The following is an 18,370-nucleotide window of genomic DNA, read 5'->3' on the forward strand; positions in this document are numbered from 1 at the left end:
AATATAAAGGTAACAGTATGACAGGTATCACAACTCTCAATAATTCAATAGCTATAGTTATTTAAATGATACACCTATACAATGGAATACCAGTAAGTTACTAAAAGAGAGAAATGTACTTATGTGGCAAAATCTCAAAAACATTATCCACATGAGGGCAACAAAATACAAAATTGTATGATTATATGTAGAATGTCAAAAACCAATTATATAAACAGATACAATCTTATGTTTGGGAACTTTCTTAAAACATGCAAGTAAGCTCATAACTCAGGAATTTATTCATATTCTACTTTTATTCACAGTAGCTAAAACTGTTTTAAAGCATGCAAAAACAATAATTTTAAATAAGTATATTCACCTGCAACAGCTTTATTTTGCTAGAAAGATCACTTTCCCTCTCTTTTAGCATAGTTTCTACTCTCTTCATTTCATTTTGCTTTTCTTTCAACCTAGAATTTTTTACAAAAATTTTGTATTTAGTTATTTACGAACACAGAAAGCAACCAGACTCCTTTAATATGATATGCCTTTAAAAAGTGACAGCATAAACAAATGCTCTTTTTCACCAAATTATAAGTAGTTCTTAAAAGACAGTTACTTGCAGAAGCATTCAATTCAAAGTCAAGTGCATCCTAAAATTACCACAATTTACCTCACTACTAGTATTTCTTTTCTTTTCCACCATGGTTATCCTGGGGGTGTGTGGTATCTGCACACAACTTCACTGCTCTAAGTTATCTATGTATGTAATTTTCTCTTTCTTTCCTTTTTTCTTTTTAAATTTTTTTCTCCCCCCTCCCTTTCTTTTTGGATAAAGAGTAAGAGACTAAGAGGGAGCAACAGGCAGAGGAGAGAGACTGCAGCACCATTCCACTATTTATGAAGCTTCCCTCTAATGGCACTCCCACATGCTGGCCTAGAACTCGAGCCCAAATATTCATGCATGGTAACGTGTATGTTCTTGAGCCATCTCCTGAAGTCCCACACTTAGCATGTCTTCAGTATGGCTTTATCTAGAAAGAAAAATCTAAGAAAGCTAAAGCCAATCTTTATTTCATTAGCTTGCTATTAGAAAAAAAAAATTTACCACTTAAAAAATGTGAGTTTTGGGGGGCCAGGCAGTGGCACACCTGGTTAAGCACACACATTACAGTGCACAGGGACCCAGGTCGAGCCCCTGGTCCCCACCTGCAGGGGGAAAGTTTTACAAGTGGTGAAGCTGGTCTGCAGGTGTCTCTCTCTCTCTCTCTCCCTCTCTATCTCTCCCACCCCTTCCAATCTCTGGCTATCTCTATCCAATAAATAAAGATAATAAAAAAAAATTTTTTTTAATGTGAGTTTTGTTCACAAGGGTCTTGGGAATAATTAGTTGGCCCTGCAATTTATACCCAACTCGTAAGATTTAAGAGGTGTGGTATTAGTTTATTCTGATTCTCTTACCCAACAAAGACATAAATCTTACTATACGTAGCCCAAGCAAATTTCAACTGTCCTTGTCAGCAGCCCGCGCTACAGATCTCTAGCAGCACTAACATGATTGAAGTGACCTGTTTAATTATTTCCTCCAGGCAGGAATCTACTTTGGTCACTTTGGTGACTATTCGCAAAAGGACACATAATAGGCATTCACAATATTTGCTAAGTTTAACATTATTTTTGCCTCATCTTGATTTATTTTTTAAAAAATTTTCAGGGAAACTCAAAGCAGGATCTGACTGAATTTGGAGTAGAGCACCAAAGTAAAAATCTCTGGGTGGAAGGTGGATGCTCAGCAACACTTGGGGGGGTGGGGGGGTGGGATGGGACACAGTCTTTTGGAGTTGGGAATGGTGTTTAAATACACTATTAACTTGTAGTGATATAAATCACAAAAAAATTTGTCTTAAATGTCAATATATTTATAGGTCAACATGGAAAAAATAATAAGCATGCAATAAAAGAAGAATTTTTAAATGAAAGCCTACCCCCCAAAAAAAAAGGAAACCCACCAAACATAAATACATACTGATAAGTGGGAAAACCCAATCTATATAAAAGCTATCTATACATGATTACTCCAAATATGTCAAATTTGAGAAACAAAAAAATTAGAGCAGTAAAGTTATCAGTAATATCTGGGAGGAAAGAGTAAAAAGAAAGAAGAAAAGAACATTGAGCAGAAGAGTGAAATTTTTCTATGACACTATAATGATGAGTAAATATACATCTTTGTACATTCATCAAGTCCTATAGAATGCACAATACAAAAAGTGAATCCTATGAACTTTAGTTACTAAAAATGTACTGGCACTGATGCATCAGTGAGATTCTGTATTTTCCCTCTTTTGTTTGTTTTTTGTTTTTGGTGCCAGAGAATTATTATTATTATTATTACTATTACTATTATTGACACTAAGGTTATCGCTGGGACTCCATGCTGACACTATGAATCCACTGGCTCCTGGCAGCCAATTTTACTTTTTTTTTTTTCCAATTTTTCTTTTTTTTTTGGATAGGACAGAGAAATTGAGAAAGAAGGAAAAGATAGAGAGGAAGAAAAAAAGAGAGACACCTGCAGACCTGCTTCACTACTTGTGAAGAGCCGGGGGCTCCAACGGGGTCCTTGCACTTCGTACTATGCACACCTAATAACCCAGTGAGCCACTGCCCAGCCCTATTCTTTATTTTTTAAAGAGAGGAGAGAGAGAAAACCAGTGAAGAGAACAAGAAACACTACATCACTGTTCCACCATCCATGGGATTCCCTCCATGCTAATGATGGTGGTACCAAATGATTATAAGGTTTGAAGTCAGGATACTGAACTATGTGAGGCACCATTTTGTCAGGTGTATATCCCAATCCCTTCTCAGCTTTGTGTTTTTGTACAGCTAAAACTCTCCTTCCCCACCTCACTGTGTGTAAAAAAAAAAAAAAAAAAAAAAAGCCTGTTTTAAGTAAGAAAAGTAAGCATATGGTATATAGCTCAGCTGGTAAAGCTTCAGACTTGCATGCCAGTGATATGATCTCCAGCACTGCAGGTACCACAATGATGCTGTCATCCCTCTCTGTGTCTCAAGTAAAATAATGCCTCACATGTATATTAAATAAATTTTTAAAGAAAATAATAAAGATCAGCAAGATAGGTCAGTTGAGTAGTGTGCTTGCTTAGTCATGCACATAACCCAAATTAAACTGCAGTTCGCACCAAATTAGAAGCTTCAGAAGGTTTGGTGCAGAGTTTCCCTCTCTCTCTAATTAAAAGAACAAAATTTAGTTCAGAGTGCTAAAGTCCAAGTGACTACAAAAATCAGATAATATGAGATAGAAATAAATACAAAACCAGAAACTTTAACGAAGAATAGAAATTTAAATTCCAATATAGTACTACAAAAATGGCAGAAACGTGTCCAGGTTTTCCTATAGAAAACAAGGAAAAAACACCCACAATACCAACAAGTTAAACAATTAATTATACAAATGAGCAACCTTACTGCTGAGAAAAGGTATATTTCCTTTATTTTTATAAAGACAGTGAATTAAACAATACCTTTAACATCTTATTTCCACAGATCACGTAAAATAAATACTAAGAAAAACTAATAGCACCAAATCAAAGCAAAATCCCCTATAAATGATTCTAAAAGAAAGCCAAAAAGATGACATCTAAATGGCTTTCTAACAACTCTGAAAAGCCTTTATTTAGAGAAAATTTAGAGAAATTAAATTTTGTTGGATGAACAGCCAACAAGGTTAACCAGATTCAGTTTTTACTACAGCTTAACTGATATGACAAATAATAATATTTCCCAAAAATCAAATCACTTTGGTAGATGGAGATTCAAAACTGGTCACCAAGATTATGGTTAGCATTATCTCCTGGTAGGGGCTGGGTGGTGGTGCACCTGGTTGAGCACACATATTACAATGCTCAAGGTGAGCCCCTGGTCCCCACCTGCAGGGGGAAAGCTTTGCGAGTGGTGAAGCAGTGCTGCAGGTCTCTCTCTCTCTCCCACTCTCTCCCTTTCTCCCTCTCTCACCTCCTTCCCTCTTAATTTCTGGCAGACTCTATCCAATAAATAAAGGTAATTTAAAAAAAAAAAAAAGATTATCTCCTGACTAATGCAGACATATTTTTTTATATAATGGAATTAACTAAATTCTCTTTACAACAACAGCATAATTTGCTTGGTAATACTAAAAGTAACCTATACTTGCAGAAAGAACATTTTAAGAAATTGGTTTAACAGATTTAAAAAGGATAAAGTCTCTGGGTATTTGAAAATCCTTAATCAATTTCTGTTTTATTACCCCAGGGACTTAATTTAGTTGCTTATGGATAATAATTCCTACTTAACAAGAAATTCAATGATCTATAAGAAACTCATAGCAGCCAAGAATAGTCTGAAAAATGAGAAGTTCCTCTTTAAAATGTTGGCTAAAACATACTTACATAGTCTCAAGCTCTTCACATCGTGATGTGGAATTAGCCTAAGAAAAAGATTTCATGTTTAATTTTACAGTTAAAAGATCAAGTACCACAACACAGATATAAAATCTCATTCACCAACAAAGTAAAAATATAATTATATAATGGTTTAGATAAATAATATAGATTAGGCCACATATGAAAAAACAATGAATTTGTCTTTATTTAACTTAATAATTTCCAATTCTTAATGGATTGCAAATGAGTATCACTATACCAAATTAAACATCAATTAAGCAAAAACAAAACATCAAGTAAAACAGATACTAAGAGATGAGTATTAGCCCATGTGATGAAGGGAGAGCTTAAGTTGAAAAATTAGACAGTAATAGATATGAGATGGATAAAAGTTATCTTATTTCATTATCAGCAAAAAAATCTTTGATATAGTAACACACTAATTACTTTCTAATAAAGTAAGGTAAAGAATTACCATTCTTTATATTGTATACTAGTAATATGGTTATACCTCCTTGAAGTTAGGATGTGCTATCTCCTGAACAGATTTCAAAGATTCAATTTCTTCTTGAAGATCCTGAAAGAGAGCAGCTCTAAATTGAACTTATACTCAAGTATTTAATAAAAAATAAAAGTAAAAAATTTAAATAAGGTTTATTTCTTGGTTTTAACTTCTCACCTGTACCCATTTCCCTTTACTGGCTATGTCTCTCTCCTTCTCTTCTAAAACAGCCTTCATAGTATTCATCTGGTCCTCCTTTCGTTTTAATCTAACAGTGAATTAGCAAGAAATAGTAATGAAAATGTTATCTGGCCATAAAAAGCAAGAATATTAGAAAATGAGAATGTGTATAATTTTACCTTGTACTCACAGCCCAACTTAATTAAAACAAGCTAAAAATAAACCATTCTTTTACGTACAAAAACAGCACATATTTTGGAGAAATCGAATTAAGAAATTTGGGGTGTTTAAAGAAAGCAGCTCAAAATACCACTGAAGACAGAGATCACTAAGTAAATTAGGATATTACAACTATCACACCCTATCACCTAATTTAAGTTAATACCAGCAAATAGAGAGAGTTTAATTTTAGACAACTATTTCCAACCACCACTTTGAGTATGAAAAATATAGTCAGATTTAGTGTCAATTAAAAAAATGACTAAAGGCAGTAAATTCTCAGCATTAGATCATATTACAAGTGTCAAATATGAAAAATGAATGACCACAAACCACATTTGTTTTTTAATCTTGGAAAATTAAACTCTAATAAAAAAACTGAAGACCTCCTTGAGGTCTTTTGAACTATAATTTGGCTTTCTCTATAAACTATTACTTAAAATAAAATTTTAAAATAGCTATGATTTTCATTAAAATTTTCATCAATTTGGGAGTAAGATGTAGAGGAAGGAGAGAAATATTACTTACAAATTCTGAAGCTCCTGGACTTGAGAAGAGATAGATAACTAAAATACAAAGGAAAAGAAGCAATTCATAATCTTTTCAATTTAACTTATGAAGCTCTATGATAAACTTTAAAATTAGTATAATCTACAGACTACATAAATCCTAGTTAAACTATTTTTGCCCAAATGTGGTATGTCTTTACTTCACCTTCCTTCCTCTGGCTTAAGTATCATTAAGAATAACAAAAGTAAATATCATGTTGGGGGGGGGGGTAACTAATGGGTGGTAAACCAAAATTGTAATATTAACTGACCACATACCTCCTGCTATGTGAGAACTATTCGCCATCCCTAGTCTTCAAAGTTACTCAACCATATTCTATTTTTTTTCTTTAAACTCTTTTGTAATACAGTTTAGTACCCATGATCCCCTATATCTTTTTATTGTCTCTATAGATTTTGATTTAGGTGGCACTTCTCAAAAAGGTTTCTACTAAATCTGTATTATAGGAATATGACATTTTCATTCATATATATTTCATGCAGCTTATTATCTTCTTTTACAAGTACAGTGCTTTGACAAGTAGGAAAAATTTAATATATACTCATATATTGTTAATAAATCTGCCGGGTGAATAGTCCCTTCAATACAATCCAATTAACTTTTCAATGAGGTATTTTCACATTAAATTCACTAAGCACATTTTTTCCAGAAAACGTAACTACCTGAAAACTTGAATTTCATTGTAAAGACAAAGGTTGAGTAGTATATTTCCAATAACAAAACATTTAAACTCATGCAATTAAAAACTGCACAGACACATATATACCAAAATAAATTTTAAAAGTTTAAAACGATATTTGATTACATATATATATATATCATTTTTAAGTAGGCAAACTAAAAAAGATTAATATAGAAAAACTTGGGCTGGGCAATAAATGTGCACTAAATTAAGTGCACTTGTTGCTGAGCTCAAGGACCAAGATTTGAACTCCTGCTCCCCATCTGCATGGGTTCCATTTCATGAGCAGTGAAGCAGGTCTCCAACAGTTTATCTTTCCTCTCTATCTCCCCAGACAAGTTCTCTCTGCCTTATTTAATATAAAAATAAAGGAAAAAATGGCTGCAGGGAGCGCTGGATTTGTAGTGGTGGCACCAAGTCTCAGGATCAAGTCCTAGCAAAAACCCCGATGGCAAGAAGTAGGACGGAGATACTGAGTGATAGCGAGAGGTGAATTTGGGTGTTTACCTGTGTCTTGAGGGCCGGTGAAATAGCTCACTTGGGTAGTGTACTATTCTATGTGTGCAACTGGGGTTCAAGGCAGCCCCACCACATTGAAAGAAGTTTTACTACTTTGGTCATTTTCATTCTCTCTACTTCTCTATCTCTTAAAAAAAAAAAAATTCTAGAAAAGACTCTTCAATAGTAAAAATAGGTGTGGATTAAAAATATCAAGATCTAAATCAGGCAAAAGGAAAATACACACACACACACTCCAATATACTTATAGTAGACTACTAATTCTTTTCTGAGTAGCAAGACAAAACCCAAGTATTTCATAGAACCGCAAGTACTAACAAATCTGTCATGCTATGGCTCTGGAATTTTTACCTGTTGAGCCTTTTCAAGGTGGATATTTCCTATTTCTTCTTTAAGAGCCTCTATTTCCTGTTTCAAATCCTTAACAATAACAAAACAGACAAGATTGGACAATGGAAACACAGAAATTGACATAAAATGCAATGTAAAGACAAACACATGAAATTAAATGGTATTCACTAAAGTTGAGAAACAAAAACAACAGTTTTCTGTCTCCCAATACCTGAATAGTTTTTTCCTTATTAGCAACTTTGAGAAGTTCAGCTTCCAGAAGCTCTTCCACAGACTTGATCTTTCCATCTTTTTCATGGATCCTTAGATAAATTAATAGAGTATTAACCTAGTAAAAATGATCAAGTTCCACCAAGATATAAAAATAACATCAGATCATGAATAGACTCTCCAAATCAACTCTTTCCCGCCTTTCTGGTCCTTACTAAGGATTTATTGCTCCAGTCCAACTTCCTCAGATAGAAAAGACAGACAGACAGACAGACAAAGACCACAGCACTGAAGCTTCCTCCAGTAGCAGAATATTCTCACGTCGTGTGCCAGGGTGGCTTAAGTACTTCCCTAAGTGACCTATGTCACTACTCCCAAACTCTTTCTTTTCTAATTTAGATTGTTATTTATTTTCTCTTTTATTTTCATTCATTTTAACATTGCTTTACAAACCACTTACAGTAAAATAGCAACAAGCATTACAGGGAGAAAAAGGAGACAAACACTTGAAGTTTTTGCAAAGCGAGAATTAATGTGTAACTACCAGGTGGCTGATGCCTATTGGTACAAGAAGTTGATGCTTCAAAAATACACATGAAATACAAGATTTGTACCCTGTAGAACACCAAGGAAATCTAGTTTTTGGTGTTTTTCCCTCACACAATATTCACTTCAAGAACTCTGAAAGCTATGGCAGAATTTATGCACAATTATGGACTTTTAACTCCTCAGAGACCTCAAGAGGATACAAGGTAGGGAATTAATCTCCTAAGCAATGTAACCATTTATTTAGTAATTCTTGCTACAGAAACAGAAAATTAATATTCAATGTCATAAAGTAAAGGGCCTCAACTATGAAAATAATTTACTACATTGCACTTAGCACAGCAGAGCTAAGCATTTATTCTATTAATGAAAAATTCTAAAACAAAGGTTAAAACATGTATCAATTGTTCCAACTGAAAAATGAAACAAAATTTACTAAAATAGAAAGACCAGTTTAATAATGTCAGTACTTACACTTTCTTTAGTTCTTCAACTAGAGTTGCAAAAGAAACCTGGAAATAAGAGGCATCCTATTTAATAATTTGCTCAAAATATTAAAATACGTCAGAATAAAAAGGCATACTATTCTTAACTTTTCCACCCTAACAAAATCCAAATGAAAAGTACACCCAGTAATTCCTTCCTGAGTTTGAAAAATGCTGAGCCTTTAAAAATGAGCAACATAAAGTATCAATTGTAACTGTAGGCCAAATGGGAAAATCAATTGTGTTAAAATTTTTGAGTAAATCTACAGATAATTCAAAATTATTTTGTCAGTAACTGTTTATAGATGATAAAATGTAACTAGGAAATGTGTCTTAATTGCAGGTTGTCTTTTACCATTATTTAGTCTTTATATTTGTAATATTTAAATCTTTTCTTTAATATTTATTTTATTTATTTATTCCCTTTTGTTGCCCTTGTTTTATTGTTGTAGTTATTATTGTTGTTATTGATGTTGTCATTGGATAAGACAGAGAGAAATGGAGGAAGGCAACACAGAGAGGGGGAGAGAAAGATAAGACACCTGCAGACCTGCTTCACTGCCTTTGAAGCAACAACCCTGCAGGTGGGGGTCAGGGGGATCCTTACACAATCCATTAACACTTTGCGCCACGTGTGCTTAACCTGCTGCACTACCGTCCGACTCCCCATTTAAATCTTTTCTTATCAATGTACTAAGTTGTGATCATATTTAGAGTACTCCACTGAGTGCCTAGCACAGAATCTGCATTCAATAAACTAGTAAGCTTCAATTACTAATAATCTAGTGACAACTATATTCCACCCTGGAGATATAAGCAACCAACAGAGTTAATAAGTTTGAATATATTAAGTCTGCCCATTATTTCCAAGAGCAAAGTTCCAGCATTTACTAAATGCATTACCTGATCATTTTGCTTAGCCTTTAAGTCTTGAACTTCTTTCATCAGAGATGAGTTTTCTGTTCTTATTGCCTTTTCAAAAACAAACAAAACATTTTTTTTTACTTTTTAGTAACGTTTTATTATCTTTATTTATTTATTGGAGACAGCCAGAAATTGAGAGGAAGAAGGAGGTAGAGGAGACAGACAGACCTGCAGCACTGCTGCACCACTCATGAAGCTTTCTCCCTGAAGGTGGAGACAAAAGGCTTGAACGTGGGTCCTCGATCATTATAACATGCATTCAACTAGATGCACCACCACCCGGTCTTTTTACTTTATAAAAAAGTAACTAGGCTCAAAATATACAGTCGGGCAGTAGCACAGTGGGTTAAGCGCATGTGGTGCAAAGCGCAAGGACTGGAGTACGGATCCCGGTTCGAGGCCCCGGCTCCCCCCTACAGGGGAGTCGATTCACAAGTGGTGAAGCAGGTCTGTAGGTGTCTATCCTTCTCTCCTCCTCTCTGTCTTCTCCACCTCTCTCCATTTCTCTCTGTTCTACCCAACAACAAAATCATCATATTAACTACAACAATAAAACAAGAGCAACAAAAAGGAATAAATATTTAAATATATAATTAGATTGTTACTGTTCATTATTCTTTAGCCGCTTTCCATTATTGATTTTAGATATCTACTAAAATCTTAACTTTAATTTTAAAATATCTTATGAATTTATAAAATACAGTAACTTTTTTTCCATGACTGTAAAGTGAGGTAGGGTAATCCCATCCCACTTGAGGCCATCAAATCTCTTACTCTCAGACCTTCAATCCTCTCTTGAAACATCAATAAAACAGTTTGGTTCCCATAAAATATCTTGAAATATGACTAACATTAGCTTTAAAAGCTAACCATAGGGCAGGAGTAGATAGCCTAATACACCAGAGTCTCAGGTCAATCCCCTGCACAACTATAAACCAAAGATGAGCAGTGCTCTGGTAAAAAATAAATATATATATATGCTAATCACGGGGCAGTAGCGCAGCAGATTAAGCGCACAAAAGGGCAGGAAGTGCAAGGACCAGGGTAAGGATCCCAGTTTGAGCTCCCGGCTCCCCATCTGCAAGAGGGTTGCTTCACAAGCAGTGAAGCAGGTATACAGGTGTCTTTCTTCCTCTCTATCTTCCCCTACTCTCTCCATTTCTCTCTGTCCTATCCAATAACAACAAGGGCAACAAAATGGGACAGAGGGTAGACAGCATAATGGTTATGCAAACAGACTCTCATGCCTCTCCAACATCCCAGGTTCAATCCCCCACATCACCATAAGCCACAACTGAACAATGTTCTTGTAAAAAAAAAAAAAAAAGAGGAAAAAAATGGCCTCCAGGAGCAGTGGATTCATAGTTCAGGCACTGGGCCCCAGCAATAACCCTGTGGCAAAAAATAAAAGAAAAAGCAAGCAAGAAAGAAGGGAGGGAGGGAGGGAGGGAGGGAGGGAGGGAGGAAGACTGACTAATCACAAAGTATAGTGTGATTCATCACTCACTGAAAAATAAGTTCACAGAATATCTTACATTGAGTTCTTCCTCTTTTGTGGCCACCTGAATAAGCCCAGTTTCAAGTAGTTCTTCCACAGTCTTCAACTTCTCATCTTTTTCCTGAATGCTAATTCAAAATATATGTATGAGCTGTTTTTCAAGCAAAGATAGTATTTCTAAATATTTTACACAAACCAACCCTTGCATCCATTTTTCTTTATAAATGTCTAATTCTAGGAAGTTTTCTAAAATGGGCAAAGGAACTACCTCTTCACCAATGAATTCCTACTAATGCAAGCTTAAGTGGGAGCATAATCAATCAAATCACTGCCACATGGCACCCACAAAAGTAGTACAAACATGCCAAATCAAATCAATCCAATAGACTAGTGTTCTCTTCCACTACAAAGTACAAAGAAAATTAAGAATGTAAATTAATGTAGTAAATAGTTCTGTTGACACAAACTTGGTAAAAAGTTAAGTCATTAAATTATAAAAAAGAAGACTTTAAATTCTTACCATTTTTCCATTTGTTCCACAACATCTTTATCGGGCTAAAATAAAAAACACCAAGACAGGTTTAATTTTGCCAACTTACCATAGGTGAACTATTTTTAAAAGCCTCTATGAAAATTGATAGTTAATTCTAAAATTCAGGAAGATAAACACATCCAACCACTGCTAATAATTATATACTTAATTCATAAAACAGTAAGACACACACAAAAAAAGTTGCTTCATAAAAGGGCAAAAAAATGAGCTGGCAAAATGAGTTAGTACCTTATAAATAATTTACTACAAAATAAGAATGTTTAAAAATAATGTTAAGAATAGGAGAACTGTTTTAATTCTGTCACATTAACTTACCAAAATTAAGATCTCCTAAATTCTAAAGCTTTCCAAAAGGAGCTTTATTCTTTCATGACTTTTTTAAGTTATTCATATTTTGGATAAAGACAAAAATTGAGAGGGAAAGGAGTGACAGAAGGCAGGGGTTGGGGAAGGAGGGAGGGAGAGGGAGAGGGAGAGGGAGAGGGAGAGGGAGAGGGAGAGGGAGAGGGAGAGGGAGAGGGAGAGGGAGAGGGAGAGGGAGAGGGAGAGGGAGAGGGAGAGGGAGAGGGAGAGGGAGAGGGAGAGGGAGAGGGAGGCAGCGACAGAGAGACAGAGACAGACAGAATTGCAACACAACTTGTGAAGTCCTGCAGTTGGGGACTGGAGGGCTTGAGCCCGAGTCCATATGTGTGTGCCCAACCAATCAGGGTACCACCAGCCAGCCCCATGAATTGTTTTTTAATCTTTTAATCTAAGATACAACATTTATATAGACAAGTACCCAAATTCTGTGTACAACTCAATGCATTTTAACAAGCAGAATGTATGTAACTACCACCCAACCATGATGCTGAATTTTTTTTTTTTATTTATTTATTTATTGCCTGCAGGGTTATTGCTGGGGCTCGGTGCCTGTACCATGAATCCACTGCTCCTGGAGGCTATTTTTTCCCTTTTGTTGCCTTGTTTGTTGTTGTTGTTGTTTTAAATCATTGTTGTGGTTACTGTTGTTGGTGTTGTTAATGACGTCATTGTTGTTGGATAAGACAGAGAAATGGAGAGGAGGGGAAGACAGAGAGGGGAAGAGAAAGATAGACACTTGCAGACCTGCTTCACCACCTGTGAAGCCACCCCTCTGCAGGTGGGGAGCCGGGGTCTCCAACCGGGATCCTTATGCTGGTCCTTGTGCTTTGCACCATGTGCACTTAACCCACTGTGCTACCGTGCGACCCCCCCCCCCCCAGAATGTTTTAAAACTGGTTGAAGCAACATATAATTTTATTCTCTTTATGAAGCATTAAAACATGACATGTAAACTGAATTCCATCTTTGTTTTTAATATATATTTTTTTATTATTGGATAGAAACAGAAATTGCGAAGGGAAGAGATAAAGTCAGAGGAAGAGAGACAGAGACCTACAGACCTACTTCACTATTTGTGAACTTTCCCCTTGCAGGTGAGGACCTGAGGCCTGAACCTGGGTCCTTGTGCAATGTAATATGTGCACTTATCCAGGTGCGCCTGCCCCCACTTGCTCATTTTTTAAATTCAATTTTAAATTTTATTGCTTAATGAAAAAGGGCCAGAGAAAAAACTAGAGCATCACTCTGGCATAAATAATGGACCTGAACTTTGGACCTCAAGATTGAAATTACATTATCTTACACCTCCCAGGTTGCTCCTTAAACCTTTATTGAGCTATACTTGGTAATAACAATATTATTAATAATAATAATGACTAATATGATGTTGGGTTAGGTACTTTCCACACATAATACCATTCAATACTTGATGCAGCTGTTATTACGATTATCCCCAATTGGCATAGAAGCAGAAATAGAGGGAGTTGGGCAGTAGCACAGTGGGTTAAGCGCACGTGGCGCAAAGCGCAAGGACCGAGAATCTGGGTTGGAGCCCCCAGCTCCCTACCTGCAGGGAGTAGCTTCACAGGCGGTGAAGCAGGTCTGCAGGTGTCTATCTTTCTCTCCCCCTCTCTGTCTTCCCTTCCTCCATTTCTCTCTGTCCTATCCAACAATATCAATAACAAAAATAACAACTACCACAATAATAATAATAAAACAGGGGCAACAAAAGATAAAATAAATATAAAATTTATTCTGTGCCCAGAAGCTGGGCTTCCCAACTGATATTTCTAGGTCTTTCGGCAGTTAAGCAGGGCTACAACATATTTTTATTATTTTTCCTTGAAAATTCTTTTCTGTCTGTATCACTCCGTTTTCTCTCAACCTTGCTAGTTAATTTTTTTTCCAGTTTTACTACAACCATTTTCACAAATACCATTAACTTATATGTCAAACCCAAGTCCTAAGATTTTACTTCTTACACTTTGTAAAATTAACCCCCTTAGGTTAGTCCTTGAGCCTTACTCATTTTAAATATCATTAATGCCTTCATGATTCTCCATTTTTTTGCTTTGTTTGTTTGCTTGCTTGCTTGCTTCCTTTTTCCCTTTTCTTTATCCTTTGCCACCAAGTTATCACTGGAGCTCAGTGTTTGTATGACACCACCATCCTTTGAAGTCAGTTTTTTGATAGAGGGTGAAAGAAGAAAGCTATAGAGGGAGAAAGAGTGAGAGACACCTGCAGCATTGTTCCACTACTCATGAAGTTTCCAACCCCCAACCTCCCACACCTGCAGACTATTGTACATGGTAACATGTGCAATCAACCAGATGTGCCACCATCAGACTTTTTTTTTTTTTACTGGGGGGGGGGAGTAAGACATGGGAGGGGTGGAAAAAAGAGCATTACTCTGGAACATGCAATGCTGGGGAATGAACTCAGAACCTCATGAGTTGTACTTGAGAGTTCACAACTTTATCCACTGTACCGCCTCCCAGGCCCAGATCTTTCAAAAGTACATTAAATATAGTTTCAAACTATAAAATATATGTCATGTAGTGAGTTTATAAATGTTTCATCCAGATGGTTTTTGTTCAGCTTTATATAATGAACACCATGCCACATGAAAACACTAGAAATCCCTACTTCTCTGCACTTTATTTCTATTTGCCAGCTGCCCTACATACTTCTCCATATAAATTCAAACTCAACATTAGCAAAATGATCCTTCTGTATTGCTGATCAATGCTTAATTATTCTTGCAGTACACTTTAGGAGCTTAACTATATGCCAGACCATGTCCATGGCTGTTACACAGTATATAAAGTCCACCGTGACTAGGCCTGAGTAAATCATTCTCCAATCCCTAGACCTCTCATACTTTGCATATCTACAATATGCCAGCGTACATTAAATGTGCCAATTTCATTACACAGTGTCATAACTTTTAACATTGTCTACCTTCAGCCTGAATGACACCTTATTTACTTGGAAAATTTATTGTCATTTATTTATTTTCCAAAGTCAGGTTTGAAAGAGGGCATGGTTAGGAACTCTATCATCCTATGGTCTGAAACCATGTCTCATTGCTCTCTGTATATTCAGCATGTAGCACAAACAGTACAAACATATGCTACATAATATTTAATGAATTTACTTTCTTTTAATGAGCTTCCAGCTTAAGAAGTATTCTTTTTTTTTTGAGACTACAAGTTAATGGGAGTGTGCATAAACACCATTCCCACCACCAAAGGACAGTTTGGGTTTCTCCCCACCCCCCACCCCCCACCCCCAGTGAAGCTGAACATCTACTCTCACCCTCCACCCAGCGATTTCTACTTTGGTGCCCTACTCCAAACTCAGTCAGATCTTGCTTTGAGTTTCCCTTTCTGTTCTTTCTCAACTTCTGTTTATGAGTGGGATCATAACAAGTATTCCACTAAATTTATAAAACCACCTGGGATATATGTATGTGTGTGTGTGTGTGTGTGTGTGTGTGTGTGTATATATATCCATCCAGGGATATCACTGGGGCTTGGTGCTGGAGACCTTTCCCCTCCCCCACCATTTTTATTGCCCTTGTTATTGTTGTTGTGGATAGGACAGAGAGAAATTGAGAGAGGAGGAAGATGGGGGGGGGGGGAGATAGATACCTACAGAAATGCTTCACCATTTGTGAAGTAACCCCCCTGCAGATGAGGAGCCAGGGACTCAAACCGGGATCCTTACTCCAGTCATCAAATAATCAAAGCACAAAAAATGATACCGTTTTGCTTTATACCTATATTAATGTTCTAATCCCATTCTACTTTCAACTCCTTGGCTTTCAAAATATAGCTCATACAATAATGAACTCTTCTGTAATAAGACAAAAAGAAATTTACTGTTTATGTTAATAATCTTGATCACTGAATCACAAAATAATCTTGATCACTGAATCATAAAATTTCACTGAGTAAATGAAATCTTAATAACTGATTCTTGCATAAATAGCCCACGGGTCTAAGTACAGACTGAGCAAGTCTTCCCTTCTTTAATGTATAAACATTACATTACCTGGTATTTATTTTTCTGTTTCCTACATCTGAATGAACAACAACTTGGTACCATGATTGGTTTCTGTTTCACTAAGCCCAATCTTTTCTTCTAGAATAAAAATCCATAGAGCAAAAGAAGCCAATTTTTTACATAACTAAACTGTTCATCTCTCAACTGCCACTTAGAATTCTGGCAACTGGGTAGGAAAGAGTTAAAGAAAGGTGGAAATAAAGTCAAATTTTTATTAATCTTCATCTATTCTTTCAATAATACAAAATGATGAGGGAAAAAAAGAAAGAAAAGCCAAAATGAGAGAACTACTAAAAACATTATTCTCGAAGAGTCAGAGAAAAAAAATTAGTCTCATGCTTTTGACAAATCTTTTTGAAAAGAGCTTTCAGAAAAAAGAAACAAACGAAACAACCAGTTTTAAATACCATAAATGTGTTCTCCTTTCACACATAATTCTTTTAAGTGAATTAAAAAAAAAAGTTACCAAATTCTGCCCAGTGAAGTTCATAAAACTAGTTAAAATGCTAAAATCTGCTATTTTTACAAAGTATTTAAAGTGCACAAGATATTTATACTAAATAAAAAACTCATTAGATAAGGTAGATAGTAGAGAACTTTTTTTAAAAAAACTAGGTATACTCCAAATGAGTACACTAGTTCTTATTTAAGAAGCAAGTGGATCAGTTGACAGAGGGCAACTGCAGGACTTGTGTGACTGAGGCTCCCAGTTCAATCCCAAAACTGCAACTGCCAAACTGCTACTCTGGCTACTCTTCTACTTTATCTTCCTCTCCCTCATGTCAATCTCCCTCCTTCCTTCCTTCCTTCTCTTTCTCTCTTTCAGCAAACAAATCTGGAAATAAATGAATCAGACTTCATTATATATTAGATATTTCCACCTTGTAAATAATGGCCAGTCTTACCTGTTCAGAAACAAGAGTCTGTAGCTTCTGAACTTCTAATTTTAATGCCTTGTTTTGGTCATTAAGGATCTGGAAGAAAGAATTTCAATTTATTGTTTTACTAAGAAAAGGTAACCATGCAAGTCAGTGAGATAGATAGTTCGCCTGGAGGATAGCTGCTTAGTCATACACATAATAAAAGGTTCAGGTCCAGAGCCTATAGTATCTTTCCCTCTGTTTCTTGCCTAATTTCTGTCTGGAAAAGTTGGCTGAGAATGGAGAAACCCAGTGAGGAGGAATTAAAAAAAAAAAAAAAGTAATACAATAGTTTAAATCCACTTTTGGGGGTTGATCAAACCTATACATTGCTTTAAGTTCTCATAAAGTAACAGATGAAGTATACACTGATGTAAGAATGTGAGTCCCAGGGGGCCAGGCGATACCGCAATGGGTTAAGAGCACATGGCGCGAATCCCAAGGACCGGCATAAGAATCCCGGTTCGAGCCCCCAATTCCCCACTTGCAGGGAGGTCACTTCACAAGTGGTGAAGCAGACCTGCAGGTGTATATCTATCTCTTCCCCTCTCTGTCTTCCCCTCCTCTCTCAATTTCTCTCTGTTCTATCCAACAATAACAATAATAACAAGGGCAACAAAAATGGGGAGAAAAATGGCCTCCCGCACTGAGCCCCAATGATAACCCTGGAAGTAAAAAAGAAAGAAAAAAGAATGTGAGTCCCAGGTGGCTTTTATAAATTTAGTGAGTATTTTTCCAGAGAAAAAGATCTATAGCACTAGCATAAAGTGCATGTACACTGACTTCTTGTTTTTAGTTTAATAAGATCCAGTATCATTTTCCCTGAAGATACTATTTTTTATTTTATTATTAATAGTGGTTTACAAAATTATAAAATTACAGAGTATGTAATTCCACACTGCATGGACACTGATTACTAAAAGCAGTTTCTTCTGTGCCTCCTAATCCTGTGTTGTGATTTATCCCCCAAAAGAATGATAACATTGTGCCTGGCACTACTGCTTTTGTAATTTTCAATGAGTTGAACATTTTGTGCCAATGTTTTTTCTGTGAAGCCCTGCTTTTACAAATATTTACATGGTTCCTATTAAAATTTAAAAACAGGGGGGGAGCAGGAGTGGAGAGGATGGGAAGAGAAGAGAGGGGGAGGGGAGAAAAAAAAACAATTACAACAACTGCAATTGTGCCCTGGCAATCAGAATGCTTTAAAATAATCAAGTGAGTTGGGCATGACAAAAGTAGCACTGCATGAACAAAGGAGACAGATAAAGCCATCGCCAACTATCAACTAAAAAAAGCAAACAAAACGGTAGGGCAAACATGTCTGAAATCTATTACAAAAACAAAGATACT

General features: G+C 35.9%; 1 protein-coding gene across 5 annotated transcripts in view; it reads right to left on the bottom strand.

Moving 5' to 3' along the window:
* Positions 1–18,370, bottom strand: part of KTN1 (kinectin 1) — a 130,079-nt gene that overhangs the window by 34,611 nt on the left and 77,098 nt on the right. For 4 of the 5 annotated variants that reach the window (XM_060174929.1, XM_060174928.1, XM_060174927.1 and 1 more), the window contains exons 18-29: positions 17,003–17,071; positions 11,634–11,668; positions 11,151–11,241; positions 9,595–9,663; positions 8,681–8,718; positions 7,662–7,752; positions 7,451–7,519; positions 5,857–5,894; positions 5,107–5,197; positions 4,939–5,004; positions 4,434–4,471; positions 362–452 (exon numbers count right to left, since the gene is read on the bottom strand). In XM_060174929.1, coding sequence (XP_060030912.1) covers positions 362–452; positions 4,434–4,471; positions 4,939–5,004; positions 5,107–5,197; positions 5,857–5,894; positions 7,451–7,519; positions 7,662–7,752; positions 8,681–8,718; positions 9,595–9,663; positions 11,151–11,241; positions 11,634–11,668; positions 17,003–17,071 — 786 coding nt within the window. The remainder of the gene's footprint in view (positions 1–361; positions 453–4,433; positions 4,472–4,938; positions 5,005–5,106; positions 5,198–5,856; positions 5,895–7,450; positions 7,520–7,661; positions 7,753–8,680; positions 8,719–9,594; positions 9,664–11,150; positions 11,242–11,633; positions 11,669–17,002; positions 17,072–18,370) is intronic. The other variant, XM_060174926.1, reaches the window with a different exon arrangement.

The sequence above is a fragment of the Erinaceus europaeus genome, chromosome 16 (assembly GCF_950295315.1).
Source record: "Erinaceus europaeus chromosome 16, mEriEur2.1, whole genome shotgun sequence".
NCBI classification, from domain to species: Eukaryota; Metazoa; Chordata; class Mammalia; order Eulipotyphla; family Erinaceidae; genus Erinaceus; species Erinaceus europaeus.